This window comes from Phyllobates terribilis, unplaced genomic scaffold (assembly GCF_046119375.1).
Source record: "Phyllobates terribilis strain yellow unplaced genomic scaffold, ASM4611937v1 Scaffold_11__3_contigs__length_659146591, whole genome shotgun sequence".
Lineage (NCBI taxonomy): Eukaryota > Metazoa > Chordata > Amphibia > Anura > Dendrobatidae > Phyllobates > Phyllobates terribilis.
In genome coordinates this window covers 643576709-643588043 of record NW_027362771.1, presented here as the reverse complement: position 1 = coordinate 643588043, position 11335 = coordinate 643576709, and the positions used below count along the sequence as shown (strand labels likewise).

The 11335-nt window shown below is 51.0% G+C and overlaps 1 protein-coding gene across 1 annotated transcript in view; it reads right to left on the bottom strand.

The window, feature by feature from the left end:
• The window catches only part of LOC141165464 (uncharacterized), a 231350-nt gene that overhangs the window by 62309 nt on the left and 157706 nt on the right, over positions 1-11335 (bottom strand). Inside the window, exon 4 of the mRNA XM_073651060.1 lies at positions 1791-1883. Within this exon, the coding sequence (XP_073507161.1) occupies positions 1791-1883 (93 nt within the window). The remainder of the gene's footprint in view (positions 1-1790; positions 1884-11335) is intronic.

The following is an 11335-nucleotide window of genomic DNA, read 5'->3' as shown; positions in this document are numbered from 1 at the left end:
CCACACTTTTATGTTTAAAATTTAATAAAATTCAACTGAGCAACATAACTTTTTGGTTTGTAAGATTTATGCTTCTGTTCATAAAACCTACTCTCGTTTGCAGTTTGAAGGCTCTAACTTATTTGCATCTTATCAAACCAGCTAAATCTGCAGGGGGTTGAATACTACTTGTAGGCACTGTATATATTGTCATCCATCTGCCCGATATTAATTTGGATCTGACACGGTGACCACCCAGTATTGTAAGTAAATTTGTTACGTTCACCTCAATGCCAAAAATATGTCTCCCATAACTAGAGGAGCTACGATGTTCATGAAAACTCCAATATTCCTGTGAAGACCCGGGGTCTTCCGTGGGCGTAATACTCCTCAGACAACACAGGGTGAGGATGAAACAGTGTGGCCATACTTTATTGAACCACAAAGAGGACAATAAACACATAGAATAGCTGTGACTTTGGGACTTCCAGAGCCAACTACCTCAACCAGTGGCCCCCTGCTTTTGGCGGGCCCCCAGAGAGAGAAAGTAGTGGCAAGCTTAGGAAACTAGCGGTCTATCGAGGTACAAGGCCAGGAGACCTGAGGGTCCCACCCTGGCCTCTCCGAAAGTTTCTATGGGGCCAGATGACCGTCTGGTCCCAATCTGGCTTCTCCGAATGTCTCCATGGGTTGCAGGTGACTGGACGGTTCCACCTGGCAACCCCAAACAACATATCCATGGGGCCAGGTGACTTCCTCGTCCCAACCAGGTCTCCCACAAATGTATCCATGGGCTCTCTGATGGTCAATGGAGCAGATCCGTATCTTTTCAGTCAGGGCCATATATTCTTAGGCTAGAATCATGTAGAATCCAAATCTGTGTCTCTTTGGGTAAAGCCATGATACCAAGCTGATGGTCTGCAGAGAGTCCGATCTTTGATTCTCCTTGTAAAGTCTCTCTGCTTCTCTGTTTCAAGTCTTCCTGCTACAGAAGCATATCTCCTTTTTAAGTACACATCCACATGTCAAAGGGGTTAAGGAGGGCATTACTCACAGGGCTCAGGTCTCAATGTTTGAGCTAATCAATTTACGGTAGTTGGTATTGCAGGGGCCCTTGTAAATAAACATCATTGTTTCCAAACGAAGAGAAGTCAACATTCAGTTTTATACAAATACTGGTCTGACCTTCTTCACCAGCACAGAAATGCACATCCATTTACAAGTCAACACAAAGATACTAGTGTATTTCTCTTGGATTAACAAATCTAAACACCTGGCTGATTAAGATTATTAGCTGTATCATCACAATTCCTAACTGGACTTCAGTGCTCTAATGTCTGATATGTTTGGCCAAATGTGGCTTTGAAGAGAGAAAATGTATTTCCCCAGGCAACAAAAGTCACACCTCCCGCCCTCTTGTATACACTGAGCCCAGACTTGGTGTCTGCTAGCCCACTTCATTTACCTGTTCACAGCATGAGGTCATAAAGCAGATGAAGTGGGAGCTTTTGCTTCTTTCCCAAGTTATAATTAAGCCCCGCTTCAATGCTCAATATGAGGGTGACGTGTCCCCTCTTAACAGATGGCTTTATGGATTTTGATCCCATTTTACCATTACATGTATGACTGATTGCCTTAATGGGGAGCATGCTCTCGCGTGTAACCAGGATTCCAGCACCCCTAACATGTTCAGATTGGGGTATATAAATCAAGAGGGGAAATCCATACATTTATAACCCACCCCCCATTATTAACTTGTAGGGACCCCAATAGAATGACAGAAGGAAGAGTCCCTACAGTAGATTCCTCACCGTATACAAGGAGCTGCCCGCATCCTCCACCACCGGTCTCAGAGACTCAGCCACAACAGAGATCTGTCCTCTCGTCTGAGCTGGAGACATGTCCTGCAACAACATACAGCAAGGGGAGCAAGAGAAGAGGTGCTGAGGATTACAGGAGAGAAGTGGTACTGTGCAGTGTATATATACAGGACAGAAGGAGTGGTACTGTGCAGTGTATATATACAGGACAGGAGGAGTGGTACTGTGCAGTGTATATATACAGGACAGGAGGAGTGGTACTGTGCAGTGTATACACACAGGACAGGAGGAGTGGTGCTGAGAGTAGCACCTGCCTCCTGAGCTCAAGCACTTCCAGGAGGAGGGTCGTCGTCTGCATCTCTTCTCCCCAGGGAGAGGCAGGCCTACTGGGAGGCCGGCATGGCTTCCCAGCCTCCTATCCCCCGGTCTATGCCGGCGGGGGAGAAGGAGCCTCAAAAACCGGCCCAGGAGGGAGTGAGGAGATCGGGAAGGGTGAGGAAGAGTACATCCACCTGCTCCAACCCCGAGACTGTTCACCGCCCGCCCAGAGAGGGAGACCGGGGCACCCCAGGCCCCAGGAACAAGAGTCCAGCAAAATCCTGGGGGGAGATGAGCTCCAGCGAGTCCACAAGTTCCTTCTCCTCCCGAGTGGTCGCCACGTTGCGAGAGTACGAGGGTGCCGGCAAAGCACTAACCGAGCTGAAAGAGGAGCTGAGGGAGGCCCGGATCCTGAACACCCGGGCGTCCAACAAGGAAAGACCTGCGACCTCCCAGAGGTTTAAAGCCCTCAGAGACGAGGTGGTCAGGTTAGTGCTCCTCCGGGAGGGGATTGAGAAAAGCGCAGGTCCCTTCCTGGAGAGGTTTAAGAACCAGTGGCGGTTCTCAGAAATGAAGGGGTTAAACACCTCAGGAGAACCGCCAGCCGGCGTCCTTAGTGAAGAGGAGGAGGAGGATGAAGAGGTGACTGGAGTCTCAGTTGCTGGAGCCAGTGAGGGGCAGAGCCGGAGCTCAAGTGGTCTCCCTGCAGGGCAGAGGACTCCGACAGCAGAGGCTGGAATGTCGGGGGAGGAGGAGGAAGGAGGATTGCTGAGGGAGATCCCACTGCTGGAGTCTCCAGTGGACCTGACGCGGTTTTCCTTCGGTGAGGACAAACCAGTGGAGGAGACCAAGAGGAGGAAGAGGAAGACCGGAGGAGCCGCACAGGAGGTGGTGAGTTACAAGTATGTACCAATGTCTGATGTTGCGCCTGCCACCTTCTGTTTAAACCCCACCAAACCTAAAGGCACGGGCTCTGCAGTGGGCTCGAGGCAGAGGCAAGGTGGGGAGAGGAGAAGGACGTCCGGCGATGCTGCCATCTGTGCAGGGAACAGTGCAGGGGGCGAGGCTGTGGAGGTACTCACAGCGCCGGACATAGGAAGTTCTGTGGAGTTTCCCTCCTTGCCCTCTGCGACTAAGCCGGTTATCACCGGGGCTGGGGGGGCAGGGAAGGATGTGAAAAACACATCTGCAAGGAACACTGGGCACACTGCTGCGACAGGGGGGCAGTGTGCCCCAGCACCCAAAAAGGACACTAAGACCCCAAAGCGGTGCCCAACAAACAGTCTGCCCAGCACAGGGACCAAAATGCTCCAGTAGGGGGGCGGGGTGCTCCAGCAGACGACCTGCAGAAAGCCAGCAGCAACCAAAGGGAAACGGGTGTGGTGCTGCAGGGAAAGGAGTCTCTGGGAGTGCTCCCCTCCCCCGGCCCAGCAGGTGTGAGTGCAGAGACACCAGACACAAGGGAGGAAGGAATGGAGGTGACTGTGGAAGGTGCAGAGAACAGCAGGGGTAATGGGGTGACAAGTAAAGGGAATGGAAGTAGTGGTGCAGTGAATGATGGGAGTAATGGTGGAGCAGATGGTGGGAGTAATGGTAGAGCAGATGGTGAGAGTAGTAGGAATGGGGGAAGTAGTGGTGCAGTGAATGATGATGCAGCAAATGGTGGGGGTAGTGGTGCAGTGAATGATGATGCAGCAAATGGGGGTAGTGGTGGAATGAATGCTGGGAGTAGTGGGAATGGTGGGAGTAGTGGTGTAGCAAATGTTGGGGGTAGTGGTGTAATGAATGGTGGGAGAAGTAGTGGAGTGAATGATGGGAGTAATGGTCCTGCGAATTCAGGAGCTGTCAGTGCTGGGGATAGTAGTGCGCCCTCGTCTGGTGGCCCTGGGGATGGTGACTTGCAGCAGCAGCTCCAGGACGCCCTGAGGAGAGGGGAGAGCTCCATCACTGTAGAGGGGAGGGAGGTTGATCTGTCTTTCTGGATAGAGAGACATGGTCTTTCAGCCTTCCGAGATAGAGGGGCAGAGACTGTCTGGTCTCTGCCGACAACGGGGCAGAGGAGTAACCGTAGGAACGTGGTCCGTCAAAAGTGGGTAAGCAAGGATGCCTGTCCTGATAGGTCGAAGGTGGTTGAGCTCCTGCTGGGGATGGGCTTTGCGGCATATGACATCTTTGCCTTGATCCATCCCTACGGGTCCTCCTACATCGATGTCAGCTTCGTGAGACCGGAGGGCCTTGAGCTTTTCTGGTCTCGCCATGAGCTGGCTCGGAGTCGCCCCGAATGGCATGGTCTCTTTCCCTGGCAATAACCCGCCAAGATTCAGTCAGGAAAGTGACCGTTTTGACTAGTAACGAGTCGCTTTCCTGTATGGACATTACGACCTGGGTGAGTCGATACGGAGAGGTCACCAATATTCCCGAAAAGAATCTGGATGACCATGGTATCTGGTCAGGGGCCTGGACCTTCATGGTGAGATTGAAGGTTTCGGGAAACACTGTTACCCATATCCCCTCCTCAACCTTTTTGGGGAGGGATAGGATCTTGATTTTCTACCGGGGGCAGCCTAAGGTCTGTCACAGGTGCGGTAGCCCCACACACTTCAGTGCGCAGTGTACCACCCAGAAATGCGCACTGTGTGGGGACCTTGGTCATCTTGCTGCTCCCTGTCGCAGGATTAGGTGTAACTTGTGTGGTGACCTCGGTCACCCGTTCAGTCGCTGTCCGCGTTCCTTTGCCAATGCGGTCCTGAAAGCGGCGAGTGCGGGACAGGCGAAAGCCGGGACTAATCTTGCCGGTGAAGGGACCAGTAGGGGCGGGGGAGGCAGGGAACCGGTGAGGAGCAAGCTGCCGCCATCCACCATCAGGCGGCAGGAGCAGCGCCGTGGGGACAGGGGGCAGGGAGTAATTTCCCTAAACTCTGACCCAGGTACTTCACTTGCAGCTGAAGATCTTAAAGACAGCGAATTGAGCGAGGAAGTCAAGAGACTTGAAAGGGAAGAGCGAGAGGACGCCACGTCTTCCCAGGAACCCTCTTCTGGTGACAGTCTAGATGAGGGAGAGGGGGAGTGGTCACAGAAAAAGAAAAAGGGTAACAGGAAAACGGCCAGAGGTAGGAGGGGGACCAGGTCTCGAGCTGCCTCTTTGGAGTGCGACCCCTCTGACTCTCTGGCCGTGATCCAAGCGCCATTGGAGGGTTCAGCCGCCCCCCCTTCTGGTGGATCTCTCCAACCGGTTCGGGGCTCTCCAGGACCTCCCTCTGGAGGGGGGAAGTGGGGAACCGGGGCCGGAGGTTGCGGACAAGGTGGTTGGGGCTCAGGAGATGGCTGGGTCTTCCTCTCGGGGGGCAAATACAAAGTCCTCTGGGGGGACGACTAACCCAGGACCACCAGACGAGGGCAAGAATGTATGTAAGGAGAGAATGGACGTGTCTGTTTGTCTTAAGCGCACTAAAAACCCGTCATTATCGGAGGAAGAGGTTGGGTCTGTCAGTGGTGGGAAGAAAAAGGCTATCTAATTCAATCAATCATGATGGCGGCACCCACCCCGTTGACGCTGGCAACTATTAACGTTTGCAGCATAAAGTCAGATGCGGCAAGGTACACGGCCTTTCATTTTCTCGGCCAACTTGACGCCGACATTTTGTTTTTGCAGGAGACCAGGTTGACCGATATATCAACCTTGCATAAAGCAAGGCGGGAGTGGAGGCATGGGCCCTCCTACTGGTCTCTTGCGGCCGAGCCGTATAGCGGGGTGGCGGTCCTTTTTAAGACCGCAGCGGTTGAATGCAGACGAGTGATCGAATTAGAAATGGGGAGATGCTTGATCCTAGATGTCTCCATGGGGGGACAAGAGCTTCGGCTCATTAACATCTATGGTCCCCAGTCCAAGTGGGACCGCAAATGTCTCTTCCTGAAGATCAAACCTTTTTATTTTCGAGTCGGCAGGTGGTCTTCGGAGGGGATTTCAACAATGTCACGAGATCCTGTGATAGAGGAGGTTCCGGAGACTGGCTGGCTTATGACTGCGTCGCGTTAAACAGGATAGTGAGTGAGGCTCGCCTGGTGGATGTCCACATCCGGCACAACCTGGGCGACACGGGATTCACCTTTTTTAGAGGTAGTCAGTGCAGGTCTAGGCTAGACAGGTTTTATTTGAAGGAGGAGGCCGTCTCTTCACCGTTGTCGGTTGTGGAGGTGGAGTTCTCCGATCACTGTTTGATTATGTTTTCTCTGAACGTTACAGAGACTCCTCGGATGGGAAGAGGCTATTGGAAGCTGAATTTGTCACTCCTTGAGGAAGAAGCTGTAAGACGGTCTTTTGAGGAATTCTTTCAGAGCCAGGTACCACTGCTGGGCCTAAGTAACACTAAGTCAGAGTGGTGGGAGATGTTCAAACATCGGGTGGCGAGATTCTTCCGGCAGCTCTCGAACCTCAGAAGCCTGAACAGGGATCGCCTGTATCAAAGCCTGAGGAGGAAACTCGAGCATCTTGTCTCGACTGGAGGTGGCCGCGAGGAGATCTCCAGAGTGAAGTCCTTGCTGAAGAGGTGTCAGTACGATAGGCACGCATCTTTGGTTTTCGAGAGGGACTACGGGAAGTACTGCTCGCCCGAACCTTACAGAAACTGTAAGATGTCAGTGAATAGTAAGATAGTGACGGGGCTGGTGGACAGTACGGGGTCCCTGAGAAGGTCCAGATCAGGGATCTTGGAGGTCGTCAGTTCCTACTACTTGCACCTCTTGGGAAGGAGGGAGCTTGATTGTGACGGGATGTCGGCTTTCCTGGCTGAATCTGTTCCTGAGCCAGGGGCTGACCTCTCGCTGGGCGATTTGGCAGAAGCGATCAAAGAAGAGGAAGTGAGACTGGCGATCGATGGGCTTAGGCCCAAAAAGTCCGCCAGGTCCGGATGGCTTAACATCCGAGTTCTTTAGGACCTTTAGGGACTCTTTGGTCCCCCTCTTGACTCAGGTGTTTAACGAGTGTCTCTCCTCGGGCACTCTGCCGAGATCATTAAGGAGGTCAGCTTTGATCATTTTGTCAAAGGGTAAGGATCCGTCACGCATTGAGAACTGGCGTCCCATAGCACTTCTCAATGTGGACAGGAAGATTTTGGCTAAGATACTTTTCAACAGGCTGGTGAAGTTTGCACCCCGGCTCCTTTCGGAGGTTCAGCACTGTTGCGTTCCTGGCCGTAGCACTTTTAGTGCTGTTCTAGGTGTCTGAGAGGCCGTGGAGCAAGGCAGGGCGGGCCTCTGGAAGGGGGTCTTGCTGACCCTGGATCAGGCAAAAGCCTTTGATCGGGTTAGCCACGAGTACCTCTGGTCCACTCTTTTGAGGTATGGTCTGCCTGGAGGGTTTGTGGACTGGCTTAAGACCTTGTATGCAGGGGCTGAGACTTTCCCTCTGGTGAATGGGTGGATTGGACGACCTTTCGGGGTAGGATCCGGTGTCCGTTAGGGCTGTCCTCTTAGCCCTTTGCTTTACGCGTTTGCAATCGATCCCTTCCTCAGAAGGATCGATTGTGGACCGTTGGCGGGGGTGCGGATGGGCGGGGCGGCGCCGGAGGCTATCCTGAGGGTGGTGGCCTACGCGGACGATGTCACCGTCTTTGTTTCATCGCAAGAGGAGGCAGTGGTGGTGATGTCAGAAATGGAGCGCTACTCAGAGGCATCCGGGTCCAAGGTCAACCAGGATAAGTGTGAGAGTCTCTGGCTGGGAGGCGGAGATCCTGGGTTTGATCTTCCGGACACCCTCCCCGAACCCCAAGAACATGCCAAAGTCCTGGGCATCGAATTCGGCAAGGGTGATTACCCCACGAAAAACTGGGAAGGCAGAATCAAAGGTGTCGCCCAAAGAGTGGACCAATCGAGGGGTTGGTCTTTGACCCTGAGGGAAACGGTTGGCCTGTGCAAAGCTTTCCTGCTCCCCTTGCTAATCTACCTGGGCAGCGTCTGTGTCTTGCCAGAGCCTCTCTGGACACGGGTCTACAGTCTGTTCTTCCAGATGTTATGGGGGAACAGACTGAACCTAGTCAAGCGGGAGGTCACTTACCGCACGAAGAGACTAGGGGGTTTGAATATGGTCAACCCCGTGGTGTTCCTAGTGAACACCTTCTTGAATGTGAACGTGGCAAACCTCTGGAAAGTGAGGGCTCCTCCTTGGGTATTCTCCTGCAAGGGATGGTTTCAGCCTTTCTTCCAGGAATGGGAGACAGGGGGGAAGATTGAAGGATCTTCGCACACCACACGGGCATCTCCCGGCTTATGTTACCCCGGTTCTGAAAATGATCCGCCGGTGGGGTCTGGGAATGTGGGAGGTGAGGTCCCTCCCGAGGAAACTCCTCGATATGAGGGTCTTGCTTTCTCATTTTCAGAGTCCATTGGCCCTCAAAGACTGCCCAAGTCGGGATCTGGAGGTTGGGTTGAGTTTGTTAAATTCTAGCAGGATCCCCGAGAAGTACTGGGACTTGACTTGGCGCTGCTTCCATGGTAAGCTGTATGTGAGGGACAATTTGAAGTTCAGGAGCTCCGAGGACAGGAATTGCCCCCGTGAGGCTTGTGCTAACGTGCTGGAAAGCATGGAGCACTTCCTGCTTCATTGTCCCTTTAATACAGAGGTGTACAACAGGCTGGGGGCTTCCATTGGTTGGCCGTGGCTGGCTACTCTGTCCTACGCCGGGTGGGCCTATGGAGCGTTTGGAGACCTTGGGAGAAGGGACCGAGACACTTTATTCATAGTCAGCGCAGTGGTCAGGTATTTCACGTGGAACGCACGAGTTTTAGTCTCGACGCAGAGTAAAATCCTACATGTAGATGAAGTCTGTAGGAACATCCTAGGTGACCTGGTGAAGGTACGTTCTCTGGAGTATGAAGGACTGGGTGCCCGGAGGGCGGCCCGTCTCTGGAGGGGCTTTTCCTTCAGGGTGCCTTAGTCCGGTAGTACTCCTATATCCTGGTGGTGGGCTGATGTCTTTCCACCCTAGATTTTTGTTTTGTATTTCTGTCTCCTGAATAGAAGGTTTGCCGGCATCGAACTTGAGCCTTGGATGGTGAGTGTGTAGGTTGTGTTCTGTTTATATTGTATATAATGTATAATAGGGGGTTTTAGTTAGGTTGGGTGGGGGATTTGGGGGGGGGTTCTTCATCAGCGGTGATAAGAGGACTGATCTGGCCTGGTCCAGGCCCCGCCTAGGGAAAAACTTTGGGGCCTGATCCTAGCTCGGAGTAATCCTGAACTTTGTGGCCAGAGCTGGATCAGGGGTGGCGGGATAGTTAGTGTAGGGCTGTGTTTTATATATATATTAAAAAATTACAAAATAAAAAAAAAAATAAAAAAAATACAAAAAAATATACAAAAAAAAAAAGGTTTAAAATTGTCCATGTCATTATTGTGTATATTGTTATTTTTGGTTTTCTGTGGTGTGAATGAGGTGCGGTAAGGGGGTGACTAAGGTCAGGCAGTGGGACCAGTAGGTTAGTGTTAGTGTCCGGTTGTATATACGTTATATTAGGTTTAGTGTTTTATTGTATATAATCTTGTATATAGGACGGTGTTTTATGTGTATATAGGACGGTGTGAGCGTTGTGTGGGATTGTATATAGTAGTATGAATGAAGCTGGGCCGGGGTTTTATAGGTTTTATAATAGTTATTTCTTGTATATGTATATATATTCCTGCGGTGATTTATTTTCTGTGATTTGTCGTCTTGTTTTGTTCTTATGTTCGGTGTCCTGTAATGTATTATTGTTCTGTCATGTACTGTATATACAGGAGGAGTGGTACTGTGCAGTGTATATATACAGGACAGGAGGAGTGGTACTGTGCAGTGTATATATACAGGACAGGAGAAGTGGTACTGTGCAGTGTATATATACAGGACAGGAGGAGTGGTACTGTGCAGTGTGTATATACAGGACAGGAGGAGTGGTACTGTGCAGTGTATATATACAGGACAGGAGAAGTGGTACTGTGCAGTGTATATATACAGGACAGGAGGAGTGGTACTGTGCAGTGTGTATATACAGGACAGGAGGAGTGGTACTGTGCAGTGTAAATATATACAGGAGGAGTGGTACTGTGCAGTGTGTATATACAGGACAGGAGGAGTGGTACTGTGCAGTGTATATATACAGGACAGGAGGAGTGGTACTGTGCAGTGTATATATACAGGACAGGAGGAGTGGCACTGTGCAGTGTATATATACAGGACAGGAGGAGTGGTACTGTGCAGTGTATATATACAGGAGGAGTGGTACTGTGCAGTGTATATATACAGGACAGGAGGAGTGGTACTGTGCAGTGTGTATATACAGGACAGGAGGAGTGGTACTGTGCAGTGTATATATACAGGACAGGAGGAGTGGTACTGTGCAGTGTATATATACAGGACAGGAGGAGTGGTACTGTGCAGTGTGTATATACAGGACAGGAGGAGTGGTACTGTGCAGTGTAAATATATACAGGAGGAGTGGTACTGTGCAGTGTATATATACAGGAGGAGCGGTACTGTGCAGTGTATATATACAGGACAGGAGGAGTGGTACTGTGCAATGTATATATACAGGAGGAGTGGTACTGTGCAGTGTATATATACAGGATAGGAGGAGTGGTACTGTGCAGTGTATATATACAGGACAGGAGGAGTGGTACTGTGCAGTGTGTATATACAGGACAGGAGGAGTGGTACTGTGCAGTGTATATATACAGGACAGGAGAAGTGGTACTGTGCAGTGTATATATACAGGACAGGAGGAGTGGTACTGTGCAGTGTGTATATACAGGACAGGAGGAGTGGTACTGTGCAGTGTAAATATATACAGGAGGAGTGGTACTGTGCAGTGTATATATACAGGAGGAGCGGTACTGTGCAGTGTATATATACAGGACAGGAGGAGTGGTACTGTGCAATGTATATATACAGGAGGAGTGGTACTGTGCAGTGTATATATACAGGATAGGAGGAGTGGTACTGTGCAGTGTATATATACAGGACAGGAGGAGTGGTACTGTGCAGTGTGTATATACAGGACAGGAGGAGTGGTACTGTGCAGTGTATATATACAGGAGGAGTGGTACTGTGCAGTGTATATATACAGGATAGGAGGAGTGGTACTGTGCAGTGTATATATACAGGAGGAGTGGTGCTGTGCAGTGTATATATACAGGACAGGAGGAGTGGTACTGTGCAGTGTATATATACAGGACAGGAGAAGTGGTA